The 16,792-nt window shown below is 35.6% G+C and overlaps 1 protein-coding gene across 9 annotated transcripts in view; it reads right to left on the bottom strand.

The window, feature by feature from the left end:
• Positions 1–1,363: 1,363 nt before the first annotated feature.
• TMEM232 (transmembrane protein 232) overlaps positions 1,364–16,792 on the bottom strand; it is a 178,684-nt gene continuing 163,255 nt past the window's right edge. For 7 of the 9 annotated variants that reach the window (XM_046667918.1, XM_046667916.1, XM_046667915.1 and 4 more), the window contains 2 exons: positions 5,678–5,771; positions 1,364–1,959 (listed from right to left, as the gene is read on the bottom strand). In XM_046667918.1, the coding sequence (XP_046523874.1) occupies positions 1,753–1,959; positions 5,678–5,771 (301 nt within the window). In that variant the 3' untranslated portion in view covers positions 1,364–1,752. Of the gene's footprint in view, positions 1,960–5,610; positions 5,772–16,792 lie in introns of all 9 variants that reach the window. The other 2 variants (XM_046667923.1, XM_046667920.1) reach the window with 2 other exon arrangements.

The following is a 16,792-nucleotide window of genomic DNA, read 5'->3' as shown; positions in this document are numbered from 1 at the left end:
TCTGAAACAGCAAAATTTATTGAAATTCTTATAAGTAGCACTTTGATCTCCAGAGTCCCATCCCCACAACTAACAGCCCAGTGGTTCCATCTCTCTGCAACCCAATAGAAAGTTTATGACTTAAAAGGGCAGTCGGGGGTTGGTAAGGCTGCTATCACTGCAGGTCTTAAGGAGAGAGTGGTTTGGATGGAAAGGTGATAGAAAATTGAGACCTCCATGGGTAGGAGCAAGTGATGGAGAGGGCCTTCAAGGGGCATAGTGAACAGTTGATGGAGCAAGATTTTGGCAGGGATGAGGTTCAGAGAAAAGGGACCGGCTGGCTTTCTGTAGGAGATTTCTTTTCACATGCGAAGAGAGCAAAGATTGATGAAGGTATTTGCAAAGATGCTTTGGGAGTTATTATTCCTGAGAACTTACCTATTCTCTGCGTGAGAAGACAAGGACGAAAGGAGAGAAGACAAGATTTGGGAGGAGCAACAAAAGCTTGATTCAGCTCTACTGGGAATCAAAATAGGAACCCTCTTCCCTCTTCCCATTTTTCTGCCACATGTTATTGTTATCTTGAACACAGAATGATGCCTTAAGTTCACATAGTACAGGTCACAAACTGGTGGTCCATGTGTCAAATTTAACCTGAGATTATGTGATTTTTTTTAATTTGTTGCTAATATTTTGAAATCCAGCAACTTTTATTTAAAAGAAATAATCCCATCTGAGGGCTTACTCTTGAAAGACTGGATGATACCACCATACTGGACATACATTACTGAGTGTAGCTGAGTGGTGGGAACCTTCTTTAGATGGAGTAGGTGTTCCATCGCCCCGTCACTAATTTATGTTACTTTCCTGACCTGGTAGTCATTTGAGTTTGACATCCCTGATAGAGTACCTGTCTCTTGAGGATCGCTAAGTCATCTGTGTGAAATTGAGGTGTGGTTATTATCTATATTTTTCAGAAAGGAGTGTAAGGTATCACAGGAACTCCGGACACCCCCACCCCCATTACTCTTACCCATAGATTGCGTGCGAAGTGATTGAGAGTGAAGTGTCATTTTAAAAATGACTCCTGATTGGATGAATCCCTCCAGTAAGTGCTGCCATACCTTCCAGGACGTCCAAATCCACCAAACTCATGTGACAAAGTAAAACTGTCACTGAGGAGTCGCCTCTGGTATCTGTCAAAGATTGTCATTCTGAGATGACTGGCCCGTCCAGATTTGTTTCTATATTGTAACTTATCAAATTCAACCTTCTGACACATGGTTAGTATGACGAAATCAATATGGCTTGATTTGGCAGAGATGGACCATGAAATACAAATCCAAGCAGGTGCCTTACTTTTTTTTATTCGTATAATAGTTATTATAGGAGTATCAGTTGATGCTCATTCCATTTTCAAGAAATAAAATAATTCTTATATGTGACTCATTAATAATTTGCAATTCATTTCCATCTAACTGTCCACTAAATATCAATACTCCGAGAATCACTGACTAAGTATGCTCTCTGATCAAGATGCAGGTCAATTAGGAAAAGCTCTAGCCGTATTCTCGAAAATGTTTAGAAAATTACTTCACTCAAATGTGATTAAGAGCTAACTGTTAATTTAGGACTAAGATATGACTATTAAAGAGCCTGCACAAGGATAACAACTCTTTTCTAAAAAACAGCCTCCAGTAAATTAGAAGAAATTTTTCCTAACTTGTAGTTATCTCAGTGTCTTTCATACAATGAATTTCTGACATATGGGCCTCAATTTTGGGGGGTCATTATCTTTTCTAATGAAATTTCTTCAGTCCTAGGAGGAAGCTCGTAGGGTTTGGTTTGCTTGTGTAGTTTCTCTACTCTTCTCTTCATAATTTCTCTGAAGTGATTTTCTTCTTCTAACTCTTTACGTCTACGTTCTTCCTCCTCACATATTGCATCTTGTTTCTGTCGGGTCTTTAGCTCTTCCTGCCACTGTTACAGAGAGAAAATGTCATTTACATATGATTTTCCATGAAAAAATATATCAATTTGTCTTCTCAAAATACAGATTCTTATATCCAATTATCCTTTCAGTTTTTCTCACAAATATTCTTCAGGAATTTATACTCAATTATACAGGAAAAATATATAAGCCATCTGTTAGAAAGCATACAAGTCTCAGAAAAAACAGAATTCTTTTTGAACATTTTTAATAATAAACCATTCAAAAGAAGAAATAATAGAATTTACATTTCTATATATCAAAGAAATTTCCTTTCTTCATCAATATTGTATTTACATGATAGCATGGAAACATAAAATGAAAAATCAAGCCAAAGTAAAACAAAAAGAAAAACCAAATTAAAGTGAAAGGCAAAAATTGTCATACTATTAAACAGGAGGTTGAAAATGAAACTAATGGGTAGACAAATGCTCATTTTGCAGCAGACCAGTAAAAATACTTCTAAGAAATTCAACTCAATTGAACATGCTAAGTCATGACAATAACAGCATTATCTGGAGGCAAGAGTCCTAGGAATACATAGTTGGAAGTAATGATGGCAAATCCTAAACTAAACATCATTAAGAGGATCTCTTTCCCCCTTCTAATGTCTTTAATGAGAGAAATGGAAAAAAGAGGCGGTAATCTCTCTTTAAGCTGGGTAAAAATTCAGGACAGAATGACCCTTAGCATGAAATGTTGAAAATTTCTAAAAAGACATATCTGCATTGCTTGTTTTGTCACCCTCAGCCCATGCATACTCACAAATGACCAGACTATGCTTAACAACCTATCAATTAACTTCTAAATTACTATATACCAGTGCTGTGAATTATGACTGTTATTTGTCATCTGAGATATATAGATATTAGTAAGCAGAATTAAACCTCAGAATCCACCACATATCATTCAGCCTTCCAAAGGCAATAATATTTTTTAAGATGTCAGCATACTCAGTAAATATTAAACAAAAATAATAATAAAATCATGTCCACTTTTTTTATTCCCTGTTAAATTTTGAAGACATGAGAACTACAAAAGTTACCTGCACTTATCTTGAGATTCTTACTACTCACAGTTATTACTCATATAAGTTTCAGTTTTCAAAAACCATTTTTACATGAAATATCTAGAAAATTGAGGCAAAACATCCAGAACATTGAGGCATAAGCTGAAATTCATACTTTGGTTTAGTCAGTTTACAAGTTCCATCTGTGACACACAATTTTTTCTCATATAATAAATAAATAATAATATTAATTGTGTGACAAACTACCAATTTTTTGTTACAGCACAAAAGTGGTAGTTAGTGTAACAATAACAATATCTATAAACAAGGACAACTAATCTACCTTATGTGAGATTTCAATGTATGTCATGACTTTGATCTTTACAATGTGAAAAATCAACAGAGGATTAATTCTTAAGAACTCTTCATGAAGTAGAACTCTTTTATTTCCCAAACAGCATGTATAAAAGCCATAATGGGCTATCACTTTGCTAACGTCCAGGAGGCAGCTCTTCTTCTTTTTCCAGCTTGTTAGAACTTGGCATCACTGGAATTTACCATAACGTTATGATCCTTCTTTCTGTCAGCCTCAGAAAAAAGTAATTTTTCTTTCTCATTTTTGTCCCTGTTGACTATGACAAATTCAATTTGGATAAACCATCGTCTTGTCTCTACTTTTATCTGCTGTTATTATCATAATTGTGGCAGCCAGGGGGATGCAGATATGCTTGAAGTTCATGGAAAATAAAACCATTATTTACTGCTTTACTCAACCCATTCATTCAGGGAGTCAGTCATCATGTTATGAATACTAGCAGTGTACAAGGTACCTTAATATCTCCTGAAAAATTAGGTATCGGCCCTATTCTTTGCTTATTATGGCCACTCAGTAAAATTCAATTGACTTGGCCGGACAATTACACCTGTAGCTGTGTGTTTTTGTTTCTTGCCAATACTACAGATTCCACCTTCCCACCTCCAGTTCAGGATGGGGATTATAAACCAAGAAATTGAGCAACTATTGAACACTGAAAAGTGGATTTGGAATCCAGAGATCTGGTTTTGTGTGTAGATTCAGTCATTTACTAATTTAAAACTTTGGGCAAGTAACTCCATTGTAACCACCATTCTTGTTATTGGTAAATGTTTCACAAGGTTGTTGTGAGGATTAAATTAACTAATGTAAGAGCAAATATAAGTACAAAGCATTACTGCTATAGCTATCTGAAAGGAAATGGTATATATGTGAATATTTTTAAAAGTGTAATATTCAGAGAAACTTCCATAAAATTTCCCAAATCAATACTGCAAATTACTATTTGATTAGGTTGGCCACATAGCAAACAATTTGGATCCTATCAATTATCAAACATATTTTCAGGAAGGATTTCCTTCCCCTTCTATAGCTGCACTATAAACAGATTGATGGTGGTGATTGCTTAGATCATGCTCATACTCTTGGAATGAGGAAAAGATGATGGTTTTTAGGAGCTATTTCCTATCCTTCTCTCTATCATTCAGAATAATGCCTTCAGTCTCTTCAACTAGCCCTAGGCAGATGTGGTTAATCACAAAGTGATTAAAGTCTTATTAATCTTTCAAGGGTAAAGAATGGTCACCAAAAATCGGGTCAAAAGGTTTTTGTTCTGTTATTAAGACTACACTACATATATGGATCCATACACATCAGCAATTTGCTATCTCTTGTAATCTATTCTAGATCATTTAGTTGAAGTGAATAGTAAAACACAGATGCTGCAATTTATAAACCATTAGGAATTTTTGATAATACCCTGTATATATGACATGTTGGCTTTGCAAAACCTTTATTAGTGAATAAAAGAATAATATTACAGCTACCATTTCATGATTTCAGGATGTCATTCCATTTCCAAACCCCAATACTTGTAGCCATTACTAGACTGGCTTCAATATTAGCTGTGTGATAACTACTCAACGGAATCAGTAAATGAAATGATCCCTTATTCTTTCTCAAAAGATCACTAAATAAATGGAACATGAAAAAATTAATCATGGAAATATAAACACAATCCGATAGATAATACTGAACTGGCGATAAAATTAATTTAAACACGTTCTACATGCTATTGACTCCATATCGTATTCAAAGGAAAAACAAAAAATAAGTACTTTCTCTCCAACTCCAACTTTACTCCTAAAAAGAAGGAGTCATAAAATGATTTGGTGAGAAATCATCGACTAAATACAGCTCAATGGATTAAAGTATCTTAAGTGAATGACCTTGTATTGCCACTGCTTGTTTAATTCATACCAAGAACAGTGATTAAATTCTTACTAATATTTCAAGGATAAAGAACGATCACCAAAAATTGAGTGAAAAGATTTTTGTTCCATTATTAAAACTACACTATAGAAAAAAGTCAGTGTTTGGTGTTCAATATCAGATTCTTGTCACAAGAAATCAGTATGAATTCAGGAAACTTGGGATAAGACTAGTATTTTACAAATGTCAGAAAGCCAAATTTTCTGTAGTTCACTGAAGGCACTGAGGCGTGTAGACAGTGCACTGAGATATAATTAAGTTTGGTAATGCCCAATCATGGTATTGCTTTTAAGTTTCATGTGTTAATGTTTCAGTCTCAGAACTTACACTTAATAATTCAAAGTGCCTTTAAAGAACAAAGCTTTTGCTGCTAGTTTAAGAAAGTCGATCTTACGTGAAGGTCAATGATTCTCGCCAACTCTTCATCTGTCCTGGTGAAGAAGTCTGGATAAGGAAACAACGGGAGATCTGATACAGAAGAATGTCCCCTTCAAAAGAGCACGCAAGAACAGATCCACTATTACTACAGATATTCCTCCTTCCAGAAATATAGAGATGTGCAAGTCATAATTCATTATCAAAGATTTTGATTCTATATTGTTAACGTAAAATACTCTGTGTAGACTATTATATATACAGCGTTTAGTTTCTGTAAGTTTGGTTTACTAAAACTAACATTTTTGAGGGTAAAGAGTAAAATTGGACCCTTTCTTATACCACTCACAAAAATTAATTTTTTGATTACTATAGCTTTGTAATATAGTTTGAAATCAAGAAGTATAATGCCTGTAGCTTTGTTTTTTTCTGAGAATTGCTTTGGCTAATGGGGGCCTTTTGTGGTTTCATATGAATTTTAGAATTTTTTTCTATTTCTATGAAAAATGCCATTGAAATTTTGACAGGGATTGCACTGAATCTACAGATCACTTTGGGAATAAAGACATTTTAACAATATTAAAGTTTTTCGATCTGTGAGTGTGGAGTTTCTTTCCATTTATTTATGCCTTCTTCAATGTCTTAAAGTTTTCAGTGTACAGAAATTTCACCTCCTTGGTTAAATTTATTCTTAAGTATTTTATTATTTTTGATGCCATTGTAAATGGGATTGTTTCTTTTTTAGCTAGTTCATTGTTAGTGTATAGAAAAGCTACTAATTTTTTTTCTTGAGGAAGATTAGCCCTGAGCCAACATCTGCCACCAATCCTCCTCTTTTTGCTAAGGAAGACTGGCCATGAGCTAACAGCTGCCCCCATCTTCCTCTACTTTACATGCAAGATGCCTGCCACAGCAAGGCTTGATGAACAGTGTGTAGCTCCGCATCTGGGATCTGAACCAGAGAATCCTGGGTTGCTGAAGCAGAGTGCATGAAGCTAACCACTAAACCACTAGACCAGCCCTGAAAAGCTACTAATTTTTGTATGTTGATTTTGTATCCTGCAACTTTACTGAATTCATTTATTATTTATGACAGTTAATTTAGTGGATATTTTAGGGTTTCCTATATATAAAATCATGTCATCTGCAAAACAGAGACAATTTAAGTGCTTTTCTGACTTGGATACCTTTAATTTCTTTTTCTTGACCTATTGCTCCAGCTAGGACTTCCAGTACTATGTTGAATACAAGTGGTGAGAGTGGGCAACTTTGTCTTGTTCATAATATTAGAGGAAAAGCCTTCAACCTTTCACTGAGTATAACATTAGCTGCAGGCTTGTCATTTATGGCCTGTATTATGCTGAGGTATGTTCCTTCTATATCCAACTTGTTGAGAGCTTTTATCATGAAAGGATAAAATTTGAATTTTGTCCACTGTTTTTTCTGCATTTATTGGGGTGATCATATGATTTTTATCTTTCATTATATTAATGTAGTGTATCACATTGATTGATTTATATATGTTGAATCATCCTTGCATCCCAGGGATAAACCCCACTTGATCATGATGTATGATCCTGTTGAATTTGTTTTAGTAGTATTTTATTGAGAATATTTGCATTTTGTTGAGAATATTCATGAGGGTAATTGGCCTGTACTTTTCTTTTCTCATAGTATCTTTATTTTGCTCTAGTATCAGGGTAATGCTAGTATCATAAAGTGAGTTGGGGAGTGTTCTTGCCCCTTTGATTTTTTGGAAGAGTTTAAGAAGGAATGGTGTTAATTCTTCTTTAAATGTTTAGTAGAATTAACGGGTGAAGTTATTTGATCCTGGGATTTTCTTGGGAAGTTTTCGATTACTAATTCAATCTCCTTATTTGTTATTGGTCTGTTTAGATTTTCTATTTCTTCATGATTCAGTCTTTATAGGTTGTATTGCCCTAGGAATTTATTCATTTCTAGTTTATCCAATTTGTTGCCATACAGTTGTTCACTGTGGTCTCTTATGACCCTTTGTATTGCTGTGGTATCTGTTTTGGTGTCTTCTCTCTCTTCTTTTATTTTATTTAAGTCTTCTCTCTCTTTTTTTTTTTGTAAGTATAGCTAAAAGTTTCATATTTTCAAAAACCAGCTTTTAGTTTCATTGATCTTTTCTATTGTTGTCCAGTCCCTACTTCATTATTTCCACTTTGATCTTTGTTGTTTCCTTCCTTCTGCTAACTTTAGGGTTATTTTGTTCCACTTTTTCTGGTTCCTTGAGGTATGAAGTTAGGTTATTTGAGATCTTTCTTTTTTTTTCTTAATATAGGCATTTATCAGTATAAACTGTCCTCTTAGAGCTGCTTTTGCTGCATCCCATAAGTTTTGGTATGTTTTGCTTCCATTTTCATTTGTTTCAAGATAATTTTTGATATCCCATTTGATCAGTAAAGAAAGAGCTGGTACTCAATTATTTCTATTACCACTACCTGATCCCACATTTAAAATATCTGGTACCTATTTAATTGCCCTAGTTTTGTAGTTCCTGAAGTGCAAAACATTCTATGTATACAGTCTGCTCAGTTTGAGTTAAAAATTTTTCTGCTTTCACCCTTCCATCATCTGCACAGCCTGGGCAGGATCCCATTTCTGCCTGGCATAAAAAACTGCCGATGAAGGAGGCTCCAGGGTCCTTGGGCTTCTGCCATTCCCAATGATCCCATCCCAGGGGCTCTGTCTCAGACATCTGCTTCTACAGTTTCAGTCTAACTTTTCCTTGCCAGACGGACTATTGATCTGGTGGTTTCCTATACAGTGCCTACCAGAAAGTTTCAGGTGTCACTTTCACATTGACTAGAGCTTACAGAAGGAACTAAGGAACTCAAAGTCAAGACTATTTGAATTTTAATTTCTTTTCAATCCATTGAGTCAAAATGTCTAATGGACATGTTCCACTGAAACAATTCTTCCTGCATTCCCAGACAACAATTTTGCAGCCCTAGGCCAAGGATAGTCCTCTGCCACACTAACATTGCAGATTCATGTTCTATTTCAGTTTATTTACAATCTCCTAAATCAATTTAGCCATCAGAGTCTGAGGTCTTTTCATCAGTCTCATTTTAAACACTAACCTGTGTGGTTATGATAACAGGATTGTGATGTAATTGACTGAAACATGCCAAAAGACATAGCAAAGGGTGTTTAAGTTTCTTTAAAGGCAGCTTATAGAAACTTATGAAGATGGTTTCACAAGGAAGGAGAAAACATAATGTGCCCCCAGGAAGAGGTATGGCTCCAGGAACACTTCTGAAACAAATCTGGAGGGATAAGTAGGAGTTAGTGTAGTGTTACTGAGAAGAAGGGTGCATATTGACTTAAGTGAGCACATGTATCAAAGAGCCCTTTGAGGTTGGGTGGAGAACAAGTGATAACTTCAGTTTTGAACATGTTGAGTTTAAGTGTCTTCCTACACCAATTGGAACTGGTTGAATCTAGGCCTGCAGCGTCACTGTCATCCTGGGAACACTCCTCAACACTGTTCTCTGTCGGGACCACTGTTTTCTGAGCCTACTATATTGCTTTTTCTTGATTTATTCCCTCTTTTGGGGGAAGATATTTTTAAGAATCTTCCTAAGAAATGGTGAATAGAAGTATAACTTGAAAATGTCTTTTTCTACTCTCACATTTAATAAACTGAGGCAGGAAAATATTCAAGTGCCATTTGTTATTTGAACTCTAACCAACTTGAAGAACAGTATAGATTCAGATAAATTTTTATATGAAAACTTTTTACCTATTTTCCAAATATTATGAATGAAATATATTTAAATACTAAGGAAGGGATATTTATGATTTTAGAGTGGATATTACTGCCCCTCAGTGTATTGAGGCAATTGTTTGACCATCTTCTTGCTTCTGATACCACTTTTCGAGCATCCAATGCCTCCCTAATTCCCAGACTTTTGTAGTAACCTGTTACTTCTCTCTGGAGTTGTATTATTTAAGATTATTTAATTATTTGAGGTTATAAATAAGATGATTTATTGCTAATTTTCTCAATAGATAACCACTGAAATCTCAAGTAACAAAACAAATGCTTATTTCTTGCTCACACAAAATCTAATGCAGTTCATTAGGAGCTCTCCTCCATCTGGTGACCCAGGAATCCAGGCTCTTCCCATCTTGTAATGCCACCATCTCAACATGTGGTTTTCAAGTTCACTTTGGCAGAGGAAGAAAGACTTGCGAAGGAAAGATGCTAGTTCTTAATTGCTTTGGCACAGAAGCATCATGTCACTTCTGCTCATAGTACTTGGCAAAAAATACATGATTCTAACCCAGAGTTTCTAAACCTTTGCCATATTAACATTTAGACTAGATATTGGTTTGTTGTAGGGAGTTGTCCTGTGCATTGTAGCATATTTAGCAACATCTCTCGCTTCCGTCCACTCGATGGCAGTAACACGTCCCACTGGTGACAATCAAATATGTCTATTAACATCACCAAGATCTCCTGGGAGGCAAAATCACCCCTGGCTGAGAACCACTACTCTAATATAACTTCAAGGAAGTCTTCTGAAAAAACAGAAACGCATGGAATGTTTTATGATTGCTAATAGTTTCTATCACCGAAAGTTTTCAGTTTCTTTTATCTTTGGTTTTCCAATTTTCACAATGAACTTTGTGGTAGACAGAGTTCCAAGATGGCCCCTGATAATCCTCACCTCCTAGGCTTCATGCCTTGTGTAATTCCCTCTTCTTGAGTATAGTATGGCCCAATGACTTGCTTCTAACCAATGGGATATGACAAAGGTAATGAACTATCACTTCCATGATGAGGTGTGACTTCTGTCTTATCAGCAAACTCTCTCTTTTGCCTTCTTGGCATTTATGCTTTGATAAATCAAGTTGCCATATTTGAGAGGCCTACAAGGCAAGTGACTAGAATGGTCTGTGGCAAACAGCAAACAAATTGCTGAGATTCTCAGTCTAATCGCCCACAAGGAATTGAATCCTGCCAAGAATTTGTGATCTTGGAAGTAGAGTTTTCTCCAGTTTGCCTTCAGATGAAACTCTAGTCTTGGCCAACACCTTGACTGCAGCCTTGTGAGAGACCCTGAATCAGTGAACTCAGCTAAGTTTGGATTCCTGACTCAGTGAAACCATGAGATGATAAATGTATGTTGTTTTTAGTTATTACATTTTGTAGGCATTTGTTACATAGTAATGAATAATTAATACGAAGTGCCTTATTAAATTTTAATAATAAATAAATAAATAAGTGTTTTAAATTTATTACTTGGTCGCTATTTGGGCCCCTTAATTGTATAAAATCATCTTTGGTTCTTCAAATTAAAAAAAATTTTTTCATTGATAAATAATTACCTTCTGTCTTCTTTGTTCTTTTTTTTTCTTGGCATTCCCTTTATTCTAATGTTAAACCTCTGGAACGGTGTCTCTCATTTTCTTATCTTCTTGTTCCTGTTTTCCTCCTCTTTGTCTTTATTCTACTTTCTGAGAGATCTCGTCAACTTTATCTCCAAAACCTTCTGTTGAATTTTCAGTTTCCACTATTATGTTTTTAATTTCCAAGAGCGCTTTCTTTCTTATTCTTATGCTATTCTTTTATAGCCTACCTTTTTCATGGATGAAAAAATTTTCATTTATTTTTCAGAAGGTAATTACCTATTTTTTTAATTTTTCTTCTGTTCTTCTGCACTCTTTCAGTTTTGTCTAGGTGACTTTTACTTTTTATTTGTTAGGGTCTCTGTCTATTATGTTGGAGACTTTTTTCAAATATTTGGTGAATATTATATCTCCATTCATATTTTAACAGCTTTATTGAGGTATAATTAACACACAACAAATTGGATATGTTTAAAATATATAATTTGATACATCGTCACATATATACTCATGGAACTATCATGTTCAAGAAAATGAACATACCTATCATTCCCCAAATTTTCCTCATGCCCCTTTTCTCAATTATTTGTGTTGAAAAGCAAGATAGTAAAAAGGTAATGGGAAGCTTTGGGTGGGTTTTTGGTCTTGTTGTATAATGGTCCTCATCATGGAGTGACTGGGTAGTGATTATATTAGTTACACATTGCTGGGTAACAAATTACTCCAAAATTAGCAGCTTAAAACAACAAACATCCATCATCTCACAGTTTTTCTGGGTCAGGAATTTGGGCACGGCCTTTGACTCAAGGTCTCTCACAACACCGAAACCAAGATGTTGGCAGAGGCTGCAGACATCTCAAAGCTCAAGTGGAGGAGGATCCGATTTCAAGCTTTTTCATATGACTGTTGGCAAGCCTCAGTCTTTGCTGGCTGTTGGTCAGAGACATCAGTTTCTTGCCACTCAAGCCTCCCCTTGGGGCAACATGGCAGTTGATTTACCTCATAGTAAGTGAGAGAGAGTCCCCAACTCAGAAGCCACTATCTTTTTGTAACCTAACGTTGGAAGTAGCATCTCCTCACTTCTGCCATATTCTGTTCATTAGAGGTGAATCACCAAGTCCAGCCTATACTCAAAGAGAAGAGATTACACAAGGGCATTGATATCAAGAAGCAGGGATCATTGGAGGCAAGTTTAGAGGCCGCCTTGCACAGAAGTGAAGTCATTTTCTTGGGAAACCCCCAAAATCAGTGTCTATAGGCCCTTCCTTGTGTGCCAGACAGAGACATTGACCTCCTCCCTGAAGTGTGTCACTGTGGCCCTCAAGAGGAGGAGAGAAGGGGAGAAAGTGCAATTAATAGAGAAGGAAGGTTGGGACTCTGGATCTGATTGTTCTGTATGAAACTTCACCTTCATTCAGTACAACATCCTTGTAGTTTTTGAAGGCTTTTAAGCAGGAAAACAGCATGATCAGAATTCAGTTTCAAAGCGATTATTCTAACAGTTGCAGATTGAACAAGAAATACTCAAAGATATGGGACTATTTCAGGAGTTACTGAAACAGAATGGTGACAGTGAATATAAAAGACAGGAAGAGTTGTCTTTTCAGAGGAACAATTAATTGCCATTGCAACTATACAGATTTGGGGTGGGCAAATGGGCAAATAGAAGAGACTGTGTTTTTTCCTCTCTTTTCTGCCTCTGAATGACTCAACTGCTGCAGGTTAAAGGATATAATAGTATAGGACTTTAGCCTTGAGGCTAAACTACTAAGAATGCCTAAATATTAATATCCCACCAGTGTTTTGTTCTAGAAGTTCTCAACTATGATGTCTTGACATGCTGGCATGTTTCCATAATTGTGGGGTATACTACAAACAATTTTTTATTAATAATAGCTAAAGACGAAATTCTGAAAATTATTCATACTTTTAAAATACACTCTGCTAGGCTTGTAGTATTCCTATGATAACACTCTCACTCTTGTCCATTATAATATGGACCACGTGGCGATATGTGGTAATATGGGGGTCATTGGAACTGGATTTCAAGTTCCCAAGCCTATCCTAACCCAACCAGCAAGACGGGAATTGATTTTTGCAGCACCTGGAGTGCTGCTTATTGCCTCCCCATACCAGCTCCCCTATATATATGGTTAGCTTCTTCAAGTAATAAAAAATCAGTTAAAAATCAAATAGAAGAAATTTATGGGCAGACATTATAGTGCATCCTAGAAAGGGTACTTACCACAAATGAAATAATATCGAGGGGAAGAGGAATCTTGCTGAGATAGGAAGGGCCTTGTTTTCCAAACAGACTGAGGATAATAAGACTGTTCGGAGATCTGAGATCCAGGCAGGATGGTAGGAAAAAACCTCCTCACATTCCAGCTTAGTCACACTAGACAAAAGCTGAGTCTGATACTGGCAACCATGATAGGCACTCTGGCTATCAGTACGCCACCCAGCTGTAGGGGTGGGGCTTTCACTAGCCTGCAAATGCATAGAGAGGGACGCAAGGACAATTTCTAAATCCTGCCTGTTGGCACACACCAGGCCTGCAGAGAGCCCTCTTCAACACATGGCAAATATAAGGAAATTTCCAAAAGAATCTGTAAATTACTGAAAGGAAAAAAGAATGCTATATCACCCCATATATCCAGAAGAAAATAAGCTTTTAAAAAATTTACTCAGGGATCTGAAAGAAGGTACAGAAAAGTACTTGACATTCAGGGTATAAGATACAATATCCCTAAAATAGGAGCCGAAAGTCATGAGAATAGAAAAGTCAGAGAGAAAAAAAATGTGAGATGACGAAGGATGACATGAAAACAGGAAGTGCCGTTGTAAAAGATCAATACATAGTAAAAACAGTTTAAAAAAATAGCACAGACGTTATGCAAAATAAATCAGTGTTATGGATTACCAATTCAATAAGATTCCCAAAGTTAAGAGGAAAATATAAAGTGAACATAGAGAAGAGATAACTAAAATGGAATAAACGTTATTCAACCCAAACATTATCAATTTTTAAAAACCCAGAAAAATTGGAATAGAAGCAGTATTCAAAGAAATGACTACAGAAAATTTAGGAGCTGAAAAATGCCCTAAGTAAGCGTATTGAAATGACTTTCTAAGCCAGTTCAGAAAAGAAAAATGAAGAGACTCAAGGAAAAAAAAACCAACTACAAGGATAAAAGCAAAATTCTACAAATATTGAGAGAAAAATAAGTAAACAAAAGTAAAATCAGCCCTAGGATTTCTCCCTGCAATATAAAATGACAAAAGAATTGATTTTGATCCCAAGAATCTTTAGGTGTTCACATACTTACAGTAAATTCCTCCTTTTTACTTTCTATAAAGTACTTAAATTAGGAGATTATGAATGGAGGTAACCCAAAGTTTGGTAGTGCTTTTAACCGAAACAGAGAGCAAGAAAGAGTAATAGTACTGAGAGAAAGCCATTAGACTCTAAACTCTTTGAGGACAGTGATCTGTCATGTAGTTCCAGATACTAACATCCAGCCAATACTTCCACAAAGACTGGCAGTGAACACTGAATCAAATTTAACTTCAATTTCAATCTAAATAATTGTTTTCAATTTTGTTACACAATTGAATAAAAATAGAATGTTGCTTAGAGAGAAAATAACTTAATAAACTTAAATAATATGAATATGGCTCTTAAAATACACATTATAGTTTTAAAATATGAGAAAATGGAGTGAAAAGAAGTAAAAACATCTTACAATCCCCCTCTTAAGTGGAGTGGGGAAAGGATCAAAAGGAAGATATGATGCAAAATATGTATTTTATTATTGACTTTGATAATTTTTGACATACAGAATTGTTTTAGAGAAATGTGGGTGTAATCATAAGAAGAATTAAATAAAGGATATATGAGGATATATGCCCTCCTAATAATTGGGGTAAATCAAAATAAGAATAAAAAATTCTAAATAGAAAAAAATACACAGAAAAAAACAAGGAATCATACAAAACATAGCATATAAAACAAAAAAAGACAAGACATACAAATTGTAGCAATAAAAGTAAATACCATTAATTCCATAGAAGCCAAAGGAAAAATCAAACTAAATGTAGCTTACAGGAGACTGTTGAAACAAAATGATATTAAACTTAAAAGAGAAAGGGAATGAAGATGATTTGTTAGGAAAATCCAAACATTAAAATATCAGAAACTACAACACTATTTTCAGACAAAGTAGAATTTAAGGCAAAAATCATTAAACAGTTCAAAGAGGGTAATTTTATATTGACAAATGGTGCATTTGACAATGCATGCATTTACCACTATTTCCACTTCCATTTAAAATGACTGGAAGGAAATATGACAACTTTAACAGCAATTATTTCTAGGAGATGTGATCATAGACAATTTGTACTTTCTCAATACAGACTTTTATATATTTATGCCCATAAAAACTTAGGGAGAAAAAAAGTGAGCGAAAGAAAGAAAATCATCTACAAAATAAAACAAATTTAATTGGTTTTTAAGCCCTAATTGTGAAATGAAATGGTGGTTTCTTTGTTCTTAACATGTCTATATTATTTAACATGTCTAACGACCCCTGTTTAAAATGGCTTCTCTGTTTTCTGAGACATTTTTCCTTTCCAGTTCTCCTCTTCTATCTGTGGTTGTGCCTTCTCTGAATTTGCTTCCCCTCTAACTGCAGAGATTGTTCCAAAGTTTCTTCTCCTTGCTGTCCCGTTCTGCCTTGTAATCACGTGGATTCAATTACTACCTTGCCCTAGGAGGTTTTTATTACCTCCTTACTCTGGTTCTACCTTCTCAACCATTCGGTGGATGGACATCTCTACCTGAACATCTTAGTGACACCAAAAACTCAGTCTATCTACAACTGAAGTAACGTTGTTTCATTTGTCATTAATTAAATGAATATCTATAGGGCACCTTCTATGTGCTCAGCTCTGTATCAGATTCTGGGATTACAAAGCAGATTCCTGCCTTCCAAATGCTACGAACCTAAGGGATCCTTCTAAAATTTGTTCCTCTTTCTTGTTCTCTATTTTGGTAAAAGCACTATCAACCTCTGAACTACCAATGCTCACCATCTCTGGCCTGCTCTAGTTAGCTAGTTAGTTAGTTAGTTAGTTTGTATACCCTTCTCCCTCTCTTGCTCTTCCCATCCAGATAGCTGTCTGAAGCTATATTTTCAGTTTCCTTCCTGGTCTTCATCTCTACTGTCTACTCTCTATTCATCTCTCACCCATACTTTTGAAATAGCCTCCTAAATTATCTTATTACCTCCAAATATCTCCACTTTTGATTTATCTCATGACCCACTGCCAGTTCAATCTCGCTGAAGTAGAACTCCTGGATTCACTTTCATGCTTCCAAGTCTAGCACAAGTGCAGGTAATTGCAGAAGTTAATCAAAATATTTAACAACTGAATGACATGAGCACCAGCCAATCAAACACGTGTCAGATAAGTTCTAACTGACCAGAACAAATGCCAGATGTAAGGAACCAAATACAACCACACCAGCGCTTTCCATCATTCCTGGATCTACCCACCCCTACCCTATAGTCAGATGTGTTCTTGGGGCAGAGATTCCAATATGTTCCCCAAAACTCTATTGCATTTGTCTCAGACACAACAGCTAGACCACATTTCCTGTTCTGTTAGCTCTCATCAATGGAATAAGTATGAATCTTCTCAGCTGAGTGGATTAGGTGTATATGCCTCCCCCTTGGTTATCTTCACC

This window comes from Equus quagga, chromosome 7 (assembly GCF_021613505.1).
Source record: "Equus quagga isolate Etosha38 chromosome 7, UCLA_HA_Equagga_1.0, whole genome shotgun sequence".
Lineage (NCBI taxonomy): Eukaryota > Metazoa > Chordata > Mammalia > Perissodactyla > Equidae > Equus > Equus quagga.
Note: the sequence above shows the minus strand (reverse complement) of the source record. Positions and strands in the feature narration are given on the sequence as shown.